Below are 18,214 nucleotides of genomic sequence, written 5' to 3'. Positions count from 1 at the left end.
ACAAGCTGGCAGAGGGTAGGTTTAGGTTAGATATCAGGAGGTGCTACTTCAGTCAGGGTGGCTAGGGTCTGGAACCAGCTTCCAAGAGAAGTGGTACAGGCTCCTACCCTGGGGTTGTTTAAGAGGAGGTTAGATGAACATCGTTCCTGCCATGGCAGGGGGTCAGACTAGATGATCTGCTCAGGTCCCTTCCAACCCTAGAAACTATGATCTTTTGATCCCACTGAGCATCAACAAGCAGCCAAGGCAAACAGGTCAGCTAACAGACTCAAATGCCATCAACCTGCTGATGACATGCAACTCTACTCATCCTTCATCAGATCTCAGCATACAAAAAAAGCCCCAAAACACTGCTCAGTAAGCCCAGCACTTGGATGAGATGAGGTTGAGGAAGAGCCAATTAAAAAAAGTGAACCCTAGCAAAATGCAGGTTATGCTGAGAGTTGCAAACACAAGGCTATCTTCTCTGGTTGTAGGCATACACCTCGATGCAGTCAGGTCAGTTTAACTCAGGAGTTTCTGGTTTTCTTTCCCACATTAAGATTGTACAGGAGAAGCCCGAGTAGCACACTCCAGCATCTCTCAGTTGCTAGGGAACACCAGGCAACGACTGGACCACAGTTCTGCACAACTGTTACCTTCCATTTGGGCAATACAACTGCACAGGAACAAAGCCTTCAGCCCTTGGGAAATTAATTGGTGAAGAATGCAGCAGGATACCTCATCAGCAGTGCAGACACCTACAAGCATGGGGGGCAGCGTGAGACCATAGAACTAGGGACCTTCCCAAGCCTCATTACCTGACACTCCAAGCACAAAGGACACTTCTTCAAACTGCCTTTGAAGAATCATAAAAAATGCAATACTAATACTAACATTTTCCATGTAATGCACTATTACCTTGGTGATAAAGATGGTTGGAAAACTTACAGCAAATGAATTGTAAATTCTGTACACATACTCGTAGGTACATTAATTTGTCCTCAAAAGACAAAAGCCATTTAGAAAAAAAAATAAGTCAAATCTTCTTAAAAGAAATAAAAACCAGTGAAGGTAAGAGAACATCCAAAAGGACCAGCAGGTAAACCTCCAGGAAAGTGCACTTTTTTTTTTACACAAGGATAAGAGGTGAAAAACTGTACAACATGTTAAGAACAGCAATACTGTTTAGCAGCCTACTCTTGAGCAGCAGTTCCCAATCTGTGGTACGGGTACCACCAGTAGTACACAGACAATCTGTCAGTCATATGCATCAACAGATTTATTATAATTACTTTATATGACAAAAATTTGCTGGTGATAAGGTTGTATTGTTTTAAATTGGTGGTGTGCAATGTGTCAGAGTTTGGGAACCGCTGCAACAGAGATCAGTTTATTCAGGTGGTATTGCTTAGCCTCAGATCAGCCATGCTGATGGTTCACTCCAACAGCATTATAGTAGTGCAAAACTTAATGGTCTGGTCCAAGAGCTTAGCCAGCTTACAGAGAACCTGGGTTCTCCTTGCTGCTGGATAAAAGGAAGATGGGTCTACTTCTCTGCTACAGAAGTAGTAGGGGTGTGCAAAGAAGGCCATATTCAATTTGGATTCAGTCCGATTTGGGGGACAGTGATTCAATTAGCTGATTTGGATCACTGTCCTGATTTGATTCAGCCAAATCCAAATCTGAAGATTTGATGCCGATTCAGAGAATCAGCGACTTGGCCATAGACACAGCTTTATGTTTTTTCTACGTACCTCGAGGTACCGGGGGTGGGGGTGCGTGCTTGGCAGTGGGCCGGAAGCACTTTTGGGTCTGCCACTTAGTGCATGGAAAGCCTCCCGCACTCCCCTGGCTCTGCGATCAGCTGCTGGGGGACCCTGAGTGCCCCCCCAGACCCAGGAGGCACCAGTGGTTGAGCTGGGGGGCAAGGGGGTCCCCCGCACTCTCCATGGCAGACCCAGAAGTGGACCAAAAGTACTTCTGATCCACTTCCAGATCTGCCAGCGAGTGCACAGAGGACCTCCCTGCACTCTCATTGGACACTCCATCTGTCCCACCATCTCAGCATTCATGAGTTGCACCTGGTACCTTGAGATATGTAGAGAGAGAGGAAAAAAAAAAAAGCATATAAAGCTGTCTATGGCCCAATCTCTCCAAATCAAATCAGAGGCTTCTGAATCGATTTGAAGAGATTAATGGGTCTCCTGATTCAATTTGGATTTGGAGATTTCGCCGCCGAATCGAACCAGAGACCTAAGCTTTGCACAGCCGTAAGAAGCACCTTGACTTCAAGGCAAGAAGTACGAGTAAGCACCAGAGAAGTAACCCTGGTCCTTGGCAGACATGCTACTTAAAACATGATTAACCAATTAATCATATTTTAAGTCGTAACCCAGCCAAATGATCATCCAATTCATGGTGTGATAAAACAAGGATTAAGCCATACAGTTATTATACAAAGTACATGATAACTTTGTGGCTGGTTCCCATTGTGCCATCAATTGAATACATAGCCAGCAGTGACCAGCTGACAGCCTTCCCAGCCATGGGAAGGCACTGGAGCCTTGAAGGGCTCCCATGCACTCTCACAGCTAAGCATGCCAGTCAGCCGATTGGCACTCCCAACCATGGGAGCACCAGGCACCTGGCTTGCCACTTGAAAAATCATGACCCCAGGCTCCCCCTGCACCAAAAATAGGGCGCAATTGGGATTTGATCTCTGATCACACAATTGCACCTCCTGCTGTGCACATGTGGCATGACAGGAAGCACAACTGTTGGGACTGCAATTCACATCCCATCATGGCCTTAACTGAATATCTGTCAGTGGGCCATATGTAAGAAAAAGGAGATCAAAAGCATGCAAACCTGGCTGAAGATTAATGGACAATTTTGGATTTAGCTAGCATGCTTAAACTGTTTTAACTGTTTTAAGAGAACATGTAAGCTGCATCTGCCATGCGATTAAACCTCCACCCAGAAGCTGGAAGGGGACAAAGGGAACATGAAGAGAACCTCAACATTGCCAGTTCTCATATTTTCATTGAGCATCTTACAGTATCTGGCATTCTTACAGTCCAAGCGCATAGACTTATGATCACGTGAGTCTCAGCTTTCAGCTTAATTTTTTTCCCTGACATTTGCAGACATTGGTAAAAATCACATGGCATAAAACTTGACAGTGTGAAAGAGACTCCAACAACAACAGGCTATTAAAAAAGCTTCAAAAATTATTTGAGTCTTGTGATTTTTGCCAATTTTTTTTTTTTTTTTAAATGCTTTAAATCTCCAATCCTGAAACATGAAACTTGCTCTAAAACAGCTTGTCTTTGGGCCCAGGCCGGCCTCCTGAAACCAGACTGACTGACGTTAAAAGTATATTTTATAGCTTAATGAGAAGTGTGTCGGTACTTTCCGTAGGGAAGTCAAAACAACAACAGAAAGAGAAGGAAATATTAAACTATTCACTGTGACACTGCCAAATGTCAGGCCCATGTCCTCTTACTCGCTCTAAAGAATGGAGCTGCGTTGCAAGGACAGCAAGCCCGCAATTCAACACAAGACATGACTGAACAGCATCAGCAATTTTTAAGAAAACAGCTCCCTTCTCAATCTGTATTAGACCTAAAATATGAACCATTTGAAATACATGAGCTAGTGGGTAGTAACCCCAGAACTCTCTGAAGGAAAAAATAGTATCCATCTTTGTGGTGCACAATAGTAGAGCCAGTCCTAAGCAGGAATCCCTCTGTTGATTCTTCAACAGTACATAAAAATTCTCTTGGCTGGACCGTCTACTTGTGCTGATGCATGAACAAGACAGTCAGCTGCAGTTTTTTAAAATCTCCTGTGCCATTAGGAAGTAACTTCCTTCACCCTACAGCCAAGTTATTGTCTATTCTAGAATTTTGTTTGCGATGACAGGTTCCAGGGGCTTTTTAATTACGTTAAATCTTTTAACATATCTACACTAGGGCCCCATCTAGATGCTTGGGATTTTTGTAGTTTCAGGGGGAAAAAAACCCTAATGTAGAAAAAGTGACTAAGGTGGCCAATGGAAAATGGACAAGAGACCATGTAAAAAGCATCTGACAATGAGTTTATTGGAAAGCAAACAAAGTTAACAGAACCTTTTGTAAAAGCACAACACATCCATTTAAACAGAGCTCCAGCTTCCCCTTCCAGTTCCTTCTTACTCCTCATTTCACATTCAGCTGTCATCATAATGCCATTCAAACTCACTCCCCAACTTATGTATGGCAATGATTTCTGGGCACTTAAGATAGCAGATGGCAGATCTCCAGTTATTGGTTCCCTTGCATTACCCTGCCCTTGTTTCTACCCCTAATAAAAAGGCTTCAGCCTTTCATGAGTCTCCCTTAATTTCACAGCACATGCTTTGAACTTTGGAACTTGAAGCATCAAATCCAGTTTTACAATCCCTGCAAATCTCTGCCAGCACAGCCATAGAACAGAGTCTCCCAAGAAGGCAGCTATAAAGCAGGACTGTTCAACCCCCAGTCTGTGGGCTAGACCCAATTCCTGGTCTTATTTGGGACCCCCCATGCAGGACCCAGTCTGGCCTGTGGACCAGACCTGTGGCACATACATCTGGCCCACAGGGCCAGAGTTAACCACCACTGCTATAAAGGAATAATTATGCATCCTTCTGTATTAATGCAACCTTAACTAATCATTAAAAAACTAAATGTTAGAATTGTATGCCCTTGGGATGAACAATTCTCATCCCTTCTACTCTAATTCTCTACTTGAATAACTAAAATTAAACACCTCCTATATTTCTGTACTTACACTGCTTACAGTTTGAGCCACTAATTGGCTTTTTAAGCTACTGGGATCCTTTTTGCATCTCCATGTGTGAAACCCAATCATTCACTCTCTCTTCTTCTATCTTTCCTCCCCCGCACCCAAACACACACTTTCAAAAACAAGCCCCCTCCTTCATCCACCCCAGTAGCTCATCTTTCCAGTTTCCTTCTTTCAACTTCCATTCCATCTCCTTCCTATAACTCCAAATTGGTCAAGCTCTGTTTTATCACATTGCTGTACCTCTGCTAACTGCAAAAAGCTCCATATTCTTGATCCTACCGTTTATTCTTTTCTAAACAATATTCTTTTCTAAAAGCAGACAACCTTAACCCTAAGAATATAAAAGGTGGCCATTGCTTTAGTTTGTTCCTGGTACATGGGTAGCAAAAGGTGCTTAAGTGGGACAGGGTAGCGTGAAAGCAGTGCTCAGCAAAAAGAGATGAGTAGCCCCAGGGAGAACAGGACATCTTTTTAGAGGATATTGCCAACGCAGCTTCATATTGGGACAGCAAGCACCCCAGTTTTCTCATTGCTAGCTTCTCTTACACATAACAGTAGTACCACGCTCCCTGCCCGTTTGGTTGCTGAAGAGGCAAAAAAGGCATCCTCCAACAGTGGTATTTATAGGTACTTCTAAAAAGGCAAGAGTGCTCAGGCCTAAACTAGGCTGACAACTGCTTTCTTTGTTAAAAGCTAAACAAAAAGAGGAATGTCAGATGCTGAAAGAAGAGGACAAAAAACCCCAAACACACTATCTTCCAGAAGTAACAGATATACTGCAGAGATCAATTCTCCATTCTGCTTTTAAATAGGGAGTAAACAGAGCATGCAAGATTTAAGCAGCCTCTTTTGTAACCCCCCTGCTTAACTCTGGCATGTGCTTCCACTGGAGATCTTCTGTCCTACGCTCCACTCTTATAAAACAAAATGGACACAGAATTATGAACACCAGGACTGCAGAGAAGGAAGTCATGCACTGAGGCACTTCTTTTTTAGTAGCTTCCATACACAGACACATGAGGATGCAAATGAAGCTTACAACATATGTGGAATTACCTCTGTGACTAAGCAGTCTCTTTCCCTTGCCCTTTTCCTCAGCCTGTGCGCCTCTGGCACTCTCTCTCTCTCACAGAGGATCATTTTAATAAATGGGGGCTGCATGGCTCATTTATTCCCCCTCGGCTCAGAAACAACAGATTTTCATGTGATCTAGCCTGCAATTAAATCTAACCCAGCACTCCACCTACAGGGATGACTCATTCTCCTTTCAAAAGCTTCCACACCACTCCTTTCAAGGCTGGAAGTATATAATTTGCTTACTCTCCTGATCCAACCCAGCTCCCTGTAGAATCAGAAGCTCATGGGCCTGAGGGGAAAAGCTGGTTGCGAAGTTAAAAATAAGTCCGAAAAGGACTCTAGGGGTTTTGCTGGGTTTTTTTTAGAGACTGACATGGCAAAAATGTTTGTACCCTGAGACTCTGCTACCCAGTCTCCATCACTGGGTTCTATTTTTCCTGTAGACACAGTCTGTAAGTACAGTCCCAATCTGGTCACCCAAATGTCTACCCCTCATCTGCACATCCTACCACTTCAGGGCAGCCAAGTGCACACTATTTAAGTGGGGCAGGGAGGGCCTCACCTGTCACACCTGTAATCTGACACTAAAATTGCTCCTCACCTGTGTTAAAACTTGGCCTCAGTGAGACTGAGGCTGACTTGTGAATAGGAAGTTGGGAGGAGAAAGAATCAGTGGGGAAAAGGGGCATGAACAACTGGTGCCTCCCAAGACTGTGGGGGGCACAGTGTCAGCAGTGGGGTGGTGAGCGGCAACCACCTGCAGAAACTGATGTCGATGTCAGCGGGAGGGGGTGGGGGGTTTGCAAGCAGTGAGAAGCTGCCACAGAAGCTGGCGGCAGCAGTAGGCTGTGCCCCCCACTACAAGCCACTATGGAAAGGGTGGGGGGAAAGGGAAAGGGAGAGGCAGAGAAGACAGAAAGCCAATAAAAAAAAAGTGATGGTGGGTGAAATGATCCTATCTACCACTACCTAACAGGAATGACTCAGCTGCCTAGATAAACAATCTAGGCAGCCAAAGTCATGAGGCAGCATCCAAAGACATGTAACAGGGTTACCCAGCTAAGGCAGCTTTTCTCAAGTTTCACGGTCAGAATGTGCTTCCATGAATTTCAGAAACAAGCCTGAACTTGGGAAGATTTTCAAACTGAAGAGCAAGTACCAGGATTACAATGTGCAAAAAAAGTTTACTAGTGACGCAAGTTTGCTTTGCCAGCCTGGCTTGCAGTGAACAAAGAAAGCACCAGTGTGCTTGTTCTGGTACCCTTGCAGAGAGACCCAGGACCAGAGGTGCCCTTGCATTCTTTTAAAGAGGTGCGAGCCACAGTACTCACATACCTTCCTCTACAACAAAGGTCAGTGGATTGACAGGGGGCCCAGCAGGCCACGTCAAGCAGTCCACAGTTCATATTACATATTACCATGCTGCCTTCTTCCACAGAAGTTTGACAACAAAAACGCAGGTCTGTCTACAAGGAATTAAGAGACAACAGTCATCCATTGGTCCAAAAGGTTTGGGTTTCCTCAGGAACTAAAAACTCTCTAATTTCTAACTTCCCAACAAGCTGATCCAGGGGGTCCTGGTTGCTCTCTGAGTTACTCTAAAAAGACAGGTTTCTAGGCCAGCGAGCACAGTGTTACCAGAAGTTAAACTCTGTTCACATTCAATATGCCAATGGCTCAAGCACAACTGCATACACAATTTAGAAGTTAAAACGAAGTTCTGAAATGTTCATTGCCTCTCTTCCTTCTCACTCCTATTCCCTATGGACCCCAAGGTGGGGGGGGGGGGAAAAAATCAGTAAGATCCCCTTTTTTGGGGACATGTTATATCTATAGTAATATCTACAGTCATAACTATATACTCATAGCTTCCCTCCATACACACAGAGCGCCATATACTGTATTTTCTCATATACCACATACCCCCAAATAAAATATGCACCTTGTTTTTGGAAGGCAGAATGTAAAAGGGGGGGGGGGATGATATTTTCGGAGTCACAGCCAATCGGGTAAGCCCATCTGGAAACCAAGTGTCCAGGAAGCCATCCCAGGAGACAGTATGGGTGAGGCAGCAGGCAGCAGAAAATTCCTGTGCGAGTGTGATCCCACAGGCCACCAGCTGGCCTGTGTAAGTAGTTCTTTATATGAGCTCCATGAAGCTCCACATCATAAGCCTCATGAGGATACTATGAGCTACTTTAGGGACAAGCCACAGTGCTCATTCAATAGCTATGACTGAAAAGGTTAGCACAGGACTCTCTGCCCCTTTAGCTTGCTGAGCCAGACAAGCAGCAGCCAACTTGGCAGCTGCATGGCATGCTCAGTGTACCCAAGCATGCTTCTTTTTTCAGTGAAAACAGCTTCCCTGCTTAATAAGAAGCATCCCAGTTCTGAGGAGAAAAGGTTCGTATCATATGTGAGAAAATATGGCATATATCTGATGAAAGGACAAGTAAAATAACTCATGTTTTAGTCAAGTTTGGTAAGGAAACAGACTACATTAAAAAAAAAAAAAATCTGTTCCCTACCAGTACAAAGGAAACAACCACATCTCTCTACTTCCCTTCCAAACCTTATGTTATTTGCATGAGAAAAGGGTTCAAGAAGAAATACCGGTTCTGAACACAGGAAATGAAGAGCAGTAAATATTACAAACCCACAATCATGCAACAAATCCCCACACCCCCTTGCTTTGGTAAGAGGAAATGAAAGGTGATTTTTTTTTTGCCTTAGTTTGTCCTCACCAGCCATGTGTCCCATATGAGGAACCGCCTGGAAAGTTTTGCCTCTTTTCTCAAATGGAAGAAACTGAACACATTCTTTAAGGAGCAGCTACACAAATCAATGCAGATCGCCTCCTCCTGTGCTGGGTGAGCATGGCTCACAATACAAAGCTTACTTACTGCCATTAAAATTACTAAGTTTCCTCAAGGGCTGTTGGTTGTAGCCGTGTTGGTCTAAGGACATAGACCAACATATTGAATAAAATTGAAGCCAATACATACAAGCACAAAGGAGAGCACACAAAACATCAGCAAACTCTCCCATGCCTGAAGGTTGCTGGTGCCCAAAAGCTTGCAAAGAACAATTTTTCCAACTATTTAGTTGGTCTAATAAAAGATATCAGATCTACCCAAAGAACCTTGTCCGTCTCCTCTGCATTTAGGATTTTCGTTTGTAACAGGCTAATGATTACCAGGTAGTAAAATAAGTGTGATGATGAGACAGGAGGAAGACTCCTCTTGAGACAGCAGGTCCTCCAAGAGTCAGAACTGTATAATTAGCCCTAAAGGCTAATTTTTAGTTATGCTTTATCATCCTTCCATTCTCTTTACATCTAAGCTAGGCTTCCTAATTGACATGGATGGATCATGTCACACTTTGGATGCCATGCAGTTCAGATTTTACCACTTTAAATGTCTTGCCTGCCTCTTCAAGAATTCTCCTTTTCCCTAAAAAAACAAAAAACAAAACCCAATACAGTTTTTTGTGTGGTTTTTTTTTTTTTAAATATAAATGGAGAACTTTACTGCTAGATGTGGTATTTTCAGAAAGCCAAGATTGACAGCCTCCAGAAGGCATTATCACCTAGTCTCGTCTGTGAACTTTGAAAGTGAGGAATGAGGGACAACTCTACTGGAAAAAAGAAAAAAAAAGGAGGATTTCAAGTTGCCGGTCCAGTTTGAGTTGTGGTCTACCGTAGGTCTACTAACTGAGAACACTGGGTACAAAATAAACAGGATCATGTCTTCCTCTGTGAGCTTTCTTCAGTTGACTTTGGATCTTTCTGAATTAAATGCTACAGCACTACAAAATACTTTAAAACTCTGCACACGCCTCAGACCAAATGAAGCTGGTCTTACTCCCCACCATAAAGGAGCCACAGGAATTTGTTTCCCTGCTTTACACAGGATGACAGACAAAAGGTAGCCCAAGGCTGAACCACAATTAGGTGTCTAGGAACCAGACTCTGCAACTACTAATAATTCCCCATTTCTCATCAGAATGTAGCAATAATAATTCAGTTCACAAACATTCCCTCCACTTCAAGTGGATACAAGGATATAAATCCAGGACCGCTAGCAAAGCATTAACTTTTCCCCTAGAAACATGCAAACTGATTAACAGAACTTTATTAAATGATTTCCTATCTTGCTAGGAGCATCAGCAAGAGCATGTCTCAGCAATCTAATTTGGGTCTTTTGGACCTGTTCCCACATGAAAGCAACTACCACAAGTACTAGCACCTTTTGCATTCATGCATTTGATCAGCGATCTCCTGGAATACAGGGTAAAGGTGCACCTTGGAGACTAATTAAACCAGAGAAGCATAAGTTTTTGTAAGCCAGAGCTCACTCCATTAAATGCTATGAAGGGACATGCACAAAGCAGGCTATCACAATAAGGATAGTTATTTGAATCTCTACCCTGTCTTCTGCCTGACTTCAGACTAACATGGCTAACTACCTCTCTTGGAATAAGTTATACCTGTTGCACGTCACCAATCTGTACACTCTCCAATCTCTAGCCTTGACATAATATATGCAAGTTAGAAATAGGGGGAATTTACTTATATGTTGAACAGGCCCATATTGTTCCACCTGTCTAGCCAATACTATCATGTCCTTGTTTCCATATCTACTACATTCACCTTCAACTTCATCTTCATCATTATAAAGGCAAGGCAAATCTCTGCTTTGTATATATTCCAAAAGAACATTAAGCCAACAGAAACCCTTCATGCCTTGGATTTGTGCTTACAAGACAAAGCAGGAAGCGTACTGGCTGTTCAGTGGGATGCAAACATCACTCAACAGTATCCAAGAGCTTTTGTGCATTATAACCTTGGCATTGAACTAAGCTCGGAACAGCACCACATTTGCTGCATCTGCATCAGGGACAATACACAGGTGTGGAACTGCCTCAGTTTATTCAGGCTCAATTTATCATCTTAAAATGATGATCCTCATTTAAAAAAAAAAAAAAAAAAAAAATAGGTAGCCAGTTGCACAATATTTTACTTGTGATCAAAGAAAAGTGGCTTTAAATTAAATGAAAAATGTATTTGGACTTGCCTTTTTTAATGCCTCTTTAAGCCTGAGCTTGCTTTATGGATACTGACATTTACTCAATGGAGAACTTTTGACACAGCAATTCAATTGACCTAGAACCCTTCAACATGTTTTCTGAGAACAGTAAGTGGCATCACCCACAAGGAGTAACCCACCAAAAATCAGGCAGAAGCCAGGGTAGATTTGCACCTTAAGCTAGAAGCAAACAAGGAGTTTACTGGGGTGCAGACAGGTGTAACTCAGAACTTTCTGATGTGTTCAGAGTTACTAAGTTACCTCAGACCAAACAGAAGTTCACTGTTGGTTCCAGGGAAGAGAGGAATGGAGGCTGGGCCAGAGCCTGCAGTCAGGTTCCCACAGTAAAGGCCAGGCTCTCTGCCAGTGCCAGCTGTTTTCAGAATGGAGGCTGGGGAAGGAGGCACAGGGAACTTGTTCTTAGGGCTCCCCAGCTGGTGCTGAAGGGTGGTGTGGGCGATTTGGAGCCCTCCTACCTTGGGAGGACACCAATATACCTGCCCCATTCTCTGGGGTGGGCTGAAAAGCCCCCAGAATGAACTCCCTTCACTCCCTTTCCCACTCCCCTCCCATTCTGAAAACAGGGACAGACTTGGAAGCTCTGCAGACAAGTTACAAAAGACACTACATTTTGAAACCTCTTTATCGTGATACCACATGCAATGAGGGGTCAGATTTTCACGCAATCAGCCATTTGTGAAGCTGTCAGCTGTGCACTTGTGTTTGGTCAAAGCTATATATAAACTGCTTTCTGTGGCCAGATCGTGCAAAAGTTGTCATGTTTATCTGCACCCTTATTAGCTGGCATCAAAGCAGGAGGAGGGCAGTCCTTTACACTTGCCCCTTGAACAGCAGTTAACTTTCTCCCTGCTCTTCACCTCCCCCCCTGACAAATTATTTCAAGTTCTCAGTAGTTCACGAATAGGAGAATGTGGGATCCCAGAACAAAAAGTTTTGTCTGGGGAAATCTTGGCCTGTTTTTAACGTTTGCTTGACTTCACACCAACAGCGCTAACTACATCCTTCCATCAAAATCCCCTAGGTTTTTGGAGACAGTCTTAGAGATTGCATCATTCAAATCATGTTTCATATGAAGCTTTCAGAATGTTTCAGGAACTATACCCTAATTTAACAAACAAGTTATGGCCCACTGTTGCCCTTCCAAAAAATAAAAACTGTCAGACAAAAGAGTGCTGTGAATGGGACATAAACACAAGGCCCTCTAATTTGGATGCTATAGCCAAGGGAAGGGCCTTTAAAAAGTGTGAAGAAACACACTTCATAAAAGAGCAAATCTCTCCTCCTGCTGAGGAGACTAATGGTAGTCTTCCTCCTCCTCCAGCTTATGGTCCATACTCTGGCCACAATCTAGATGAGCCCTACCAGGAAATGGAATAGGCGGAACAAAATCTAAATCTTTTTTTTAGTCCATATATCAAAAAATCTTTCACCTTTCGCCCAATTCCCCACCCCAAAAATTATGTGGAGGGACACAGGAGAGGAGAAGGAAAGAATTCTCCCATGATAAGTCTTAAGACTACCTTTAAAAGTCCATAGTTTAGCTCTAAAAACACTTTTTACCCAACCACCTAGGGGAGGTAGAATAGGTCCAAAAGATTAGAAAACAAACTACATATCCCCCTTGCAACAGGCTGGACAGCAATGCTTCTCTCCAAGTTCATCCCTAGCCCACAGCAGAAGCACTCATGGCACAGCCCTATCAGATTCCAACAAATCTGTAAATTCTGCTATATGCTTTGTCAAAGACACAAAAAGGAAGGGTCCTTTGCTTATCACAGAGCTGTAATTTATTTGACTGATATTTTCAAGATACCACGGTAGGTAAGGTTTACTTGAATGAGAGCCCTGCAAGTTCAACGCCCCCTTTTCCACACTCCATAGCCTGCTTTGACCAAACAATTTATCACATTGGGATTTGGAGAAGTGCCCAAGACAAACAGCATATTCTATATACATGGATTTAAGATTTTGTATATCTTTTATATAACATTTTAAATCCTCTGTGAATATAATCCGTTTAAAACCAAAGCAGGGACCAGACACTAGTTGACTGGAAATGAATCTCTCCTCTGCATACACCCACACAGCAGGAAGAATGCGTTCTTGTCTAGACCTAGATTCTTAGCTACTAAGGACTAAAGTGAAAGAGTTTATAGATGATAAACAGGAAATGGCCATGCTACTACGCAACTTATGATGGCCTATTATATAGGTTGCATGCATTGCTCTAGTAGCCACAGCCTCTGCCTTAGCTCTTTCTGTGTGGAGGAGAGCCTCTCGCATCTAGATTTCTATCAATGCAAACATAACTATTCATTTCACATTTGTGGCAATTACCAAGCATGTTATAGTTGCCCTAGCTTTCAAGGCAGTGTTATTACAGAGTGTCTTTACGAAGCAACTGTTTGTATCTTAATACCCCTGGTCCCCAAGCTCCTTCCCCAAACATTAAACAAAGCAAACAAAATGAGGATGCTGAGGTGGGAGGAGGGGAGAGAAGACTACCATTTTTCCAAGCTAGTTGCCTGTATTCATTATTTATCTGTCTGCATCTCAGCTCCTTGGCACACTTGCTCATTAATGTTACTCGTGGCTGACAGGCTGCTGCAGGTGTACCTCCTTGCTTATGCACCACAAAGCCTACTGTCTCCTCCTTTCCTTCTCAGCAATTCTCTTAATTCCTACACCAGGATCTCAACACACACACTCCCACACATCCTACTGTATCTAACTACCTAATCCCCCCAAAACATTTTTTCTATAGGTTCCAGTGCTGACCAAGGCTGTACTCTAGGGGTGGGAAAAATGCAGCCGGGGGGCCAGATGTGGCCTGCCAGGCCATTCTATCTGGCCTGAAGGGCCCCTAAAAAATTTAGAAAATTAATATTTATCTGCCCCAGCTGCCTATCATGTGGCCTTCGATGGCTTGCCAAAACTCAGTAAGCGCCCCTCCACACAAAATAATTGCCCACCCCTGCTCTACTCCTATTCTCTCCCTCTTCCCTAGAAGAAAAAAAACCTTCATACCTGGGCAAAAATACTACAAACCTCATGATCACGTTAGATCAATAGGTCTACACCAGTGATGCCCAACTCATCCAGGCCCACAAGGCCTGATCCGGAAATCCAGGGATGGCCATGGGGCTCTCCACAAACCAGAAATCTGGTGGAAGGATGAGCAGTGGCAGTGTTAAGTGCTGCAACATCCAAACCAGATGATGCAGTCCCATGAGCTGTGTATACAGCTTGCAGGTCATATCCTGGTCTACAACAATTCGTTTCAAGTCTTCAGGTAAAACATGCGAAGGAAAAGAAATTCAGTGCAGCTCCAGCACTTTCTGCCGTGGCAGACTGAATGCTTAGTAGTGCTACTTCCTATAACATAACTGAATGTTGCTGAACAATAGGACCGAAAAAATGTAAACAGTGGCACAGATTACTATTATTCCTGTTCAATAGCCCTATGCAGGTCTGTTGATTATTTGCAAACAAATTACTCTCTCATATTAAGATTTTTCAATATCTAATTGCAGTTTTAGGGATGGTATCTTTCAGAACCAAATCGCAGGGAACACTGGACAGCTTGAGGCTAAGGAGAGTGCGTTACATTTTTACTGGTGGTAGCAAGATGAGACAGATGAGGACAGACTGCAGTTGCCTAAAAACCAAAAACCAACAAAAAATAATATCCCTCTCCCTATAATAGATTTATATTGTTATAAAATAATATATTATTTGTATAATAAATAAATAATAATATATAATATTTTGAACAACTGAAGTCTGTCTTCACATCTATCTATAGAACTCATTGAATGTCCCTGTAGCCCAGCACCAGTTCTTCACTTGGTGGAGAAAAACAGAAGAGGTGACTGATACATATAAGAAGCTGGTGCTGGACTACAGGGACATTCAATGAGACCTGGAAGCAGGATATTGGACCCAATATCCATGCAGGTTAAGTGCTCAGAATACATTAAACACTTCTACTACTATTCTACACGAGCAATTGCTCTAACTGACACAATGAAGAGAAGTTCTACATAAGAATCTATCTACAAAGGTTGTACTTCACACTATTAAAATGCCTGACTGCCCTTGATATAAGTAAAGAGGAAGGTTAAGAGAGACAGGGCAAAAATAGGAAGATATGTACTGTTGTAACCAAATACATACAAAAGGGCTGAGTTCATATAATGCGTTTCGCTTACCATTTGCCATTCTCATAGAGTATGTGTAAAACACATGATTTCTCTCTCTGCCCCTTCCTGCACAGAGGAAAGTAGTGTAAAATAAAGAGGCAGAGTAAAGATTTTGCTTACCTGAGGCCTGGCTCTCCAAAATGAATGTACTGAAGATAACTAGTGGAAGAAATAATCCATGACTGGTCAAAGCAAGTGGCACTCCTGGGCTGCTCTTTGGTGCTACCATTCCATGGCACATCTTTTATCCTCCAAAGACTTAGAAAAATTCAGGAGTTCTGGTTGGTTGGGAGTGATTCAGTCTACAAAACAAAAACAAAAAAATGGAACCATCACTTAGCTGTGGAAGACCTATACACCTGAAGCAGGGGAGTGCAGGGAGGACACAAGAGGAATACAAAAAAAAGGTAATGCTTGTTCTCATGCAAGAATAAGGTAGGGTAGATTTGCACATTACACACTAACTAAAGTGTGCATGCATGCACACACCTATATATACACATATGGCACAAACTTTTGTGAGCTGAAGCTCATTTTATCAGATGCTGCAAAACAACACACAAAGTCTTGACTTGAATTCAGACTAATACACCTAACTGTATCTCATGTACAAGAGCTCAACTAAATAAATGAACTCATATTTTACAGAAGGGGAGTTTGCAAGACGACCTGAATGGGAACTGATATATTGAAGTCTACATCTTTCCTCTGGTTCAAATCTACTACTATTTTTCAGCTACAAGTAACAGAGAAGTATGGCTTACATTTAATATTATATGCACCCTACTCCTTACCCCTGTTTTAAGGCAATCCCAAAGACTCCATCTGGAAAGCTTTCCCAAAATAGGATTTCAAATAAAAGTTTTGCTAGACAATCACTGCTTTTAGAAGTCTCAGAAAAACAGCAGTGAAACCTGACTATATACCTACAATAAATACATTCAAATGCTTTCACCTGTGGTAAGTAAAAACTTTAACCTCTGGAGGAAACTAGGCAAGCCCAATAAACATGAACATACTCACATGCTCCTAAGGAGTGAATGTAAAAGTAGATTGCAATGCTTGGATGCAATGTTTTCATATTACAGAGCACAGCCAATTAAAATTCAAGGATATGACATCACTTGTGCTAGCGAATTGGGAGATGCAGCCAATAGTCTGCCACCTGTTGCAACACTTAAACAAGATAGGCATGCAAAAGTCTGCTGTAATGGCAAAGAGCTGTTAGGAAATCAAGGAAAACACAAAGTTGAAGCCCCATTTTATGCAAAGGAATAAGGCTACAATATGACTCCAGTCTATATGCAAGGGCTTCATATCACAAGACTCGTCACATTTTGTGTAAATCCAAAGATACTGCTACACTGCTCAAAGGGTCTCCAAAAACCCTTGAGAAATTCAGAACTGTAGTCCTCAGCACCCCTTGCTCACTAATATGCATCTTTTACAATGTAACCACGACAATAGGCAAGGTTATACAGACAATCATGACTTCCCTGCTTCCATGCCCTTTCCAACATATTCTCCCCCACATACTGAACATTTTCAGAGGATGATTCTCTTTAGGAAATAAGATTTTCCCCCATGCCCATTTCTCAGTCCAGAGGATACAATATGTATTTGATCCATTATATTTTTTAGATTTATAAATATGTATATTGTTTAAATAAATAAGTAAGTTTAAGAAAAATGCTTTTAGCTAGGAGTTTTCACTTCAGTGAATGTGGTCACTGTACCAGAGTGGGTTTGCTTTCGCTTTGGTTCTTTTCTGAGTTATTAATTTGGATTTTTCATGTTGATTAGTTGAATAACAGTCCTTTCCATGCAACTGACAGTGAAGGAAACGTGTAGTTTTAAGCACATTTGGTAACAGATGTGAAAGACAGCAAAGCTTATTAACTAAGGTGCCCTGTTAAAATTGAAGCAAATGAGTATTGCCAGAAACTGAACAGGCTGGTTTAATCTTGGAGACAGCTTAGTGACTGAAAATAAAATAAGGAGCTAAGAAAATTACACAATGTTTGATAGATCTGTAAGAACAGCAGTTGAGGTTTTAAGGCAGGAAAAGGCATCTCAAAGTACAGGTTTAAGTCAAGACTTAAGCTGCCACGTTAAGAGGCCTGAATCTTCCCACGAGTGCAGGCTGCTAGCATGACACTTCTTTGTCTGCACCCCAGAACTCACGACAATAAGCTGGGGGAGGGAGGGTGTGAAGCCACCATGTCATAGTTGTGGCGTGAGAATGGATTTATGACATGTTTCAGGGATCAGAGCTTGATGTTTTTCACTCTGCTCTCTCCTTCCACAGTGCCAAAAGGATTAAGACGGCTGCTGCCAGTTACCTGTTAAAATTCTTTCAGGGAAGATTATACTGTATTTAGAATGAAAAAAAATCCTTAACTTGGGGAGAAAGCCAAGATACTCAATAAGCAGAGAGCGCGAGATCCTGAACAGCCAGCAAATGCACTCATCCCCAGAACAGTCGTGTCTATTGCACAGGACTTTACTTTTGTTTTAAAATGCACGGGCACAAATGCAAACTACTCTACTACATGGCCAAGTCAACCTCAGCCTTCCATGAGTCAGAACAATGACTAAACTTGTGGAACTCATGCCAGCACGCACTACTTTATTTTATTATTTTGGGTGTCCTTTCTGCCTATATCAATATCGGCCACTGCAAATTCCCCCTTCTCCCTCTATTTCAATGAAACCTTCTTGATATAACAAGTTACACCCAAGTGTCACAAAAGTATAGACACTCCCCCGTATGCCCTTCAGGGATCAGCCAGAAAACTGTATTCTCTACAATACAGTACACAGGAGAATTAAATCCTTGGCAGTGACAACAGCCTGGTTTCTGATCTGATGAGCTGCTACATAGCACAAAATTGTCTCTCTTCTCCCAAGATCAGGCAGCATTTCATAGTTTCTAGGGTCGGAAGGGACCTGAGCAGATCATCTAGTCCGACCCTCTGCCATGGCAGGAAAGAATACTGGGGTCAAATGACCCCA

General features: G+C 42.6%; 1 protein-coding gene across 1 annotated transcript in view; it reads right to left on the bottom strand.

The window, feature by feature from the left end:
• SUSD6 (sushi domain containing 6) overlaps positions 1-18,214 on the bottom strand; it is a 112,047-nt gene that overhangs the window by 42,327 nt on the left and 51,506 nt on the right. Inside the window, exon 2 of the mRNA XM_019551821.1 lies at positions 15,320-15,501. Within this exon, the coding sequence (XP_019407366.1) occupies positions 15,320-15,440 (121 nt within the window). The 5' untranslated portion in view covers positions 15,441-15,501. The remainder of the gene's footprint in view (positions 1-15,319; positions 15,502-18,214) is intronic.

This window comes from Crocodylus porosus, unplaced genomic scaffold, assembly GCF_001723895.1.
Source record: "Crocodylus porosus isolate Cpor-Errol unplaced genomic scaffold, CroPor_comp1, whole genome shotgun sequence".
Lineage (NCBI taxonomy): Eukaryota > Metazoa > Chordata > Crocodylia > Crocodylidae > Crocodylus > Crocodylus porosus.
The sequence above is the reverse complement of the archived record's forward strand: the minus strand, read 5'-3'. Positions and strand labels throughout refer to the sequence as shown.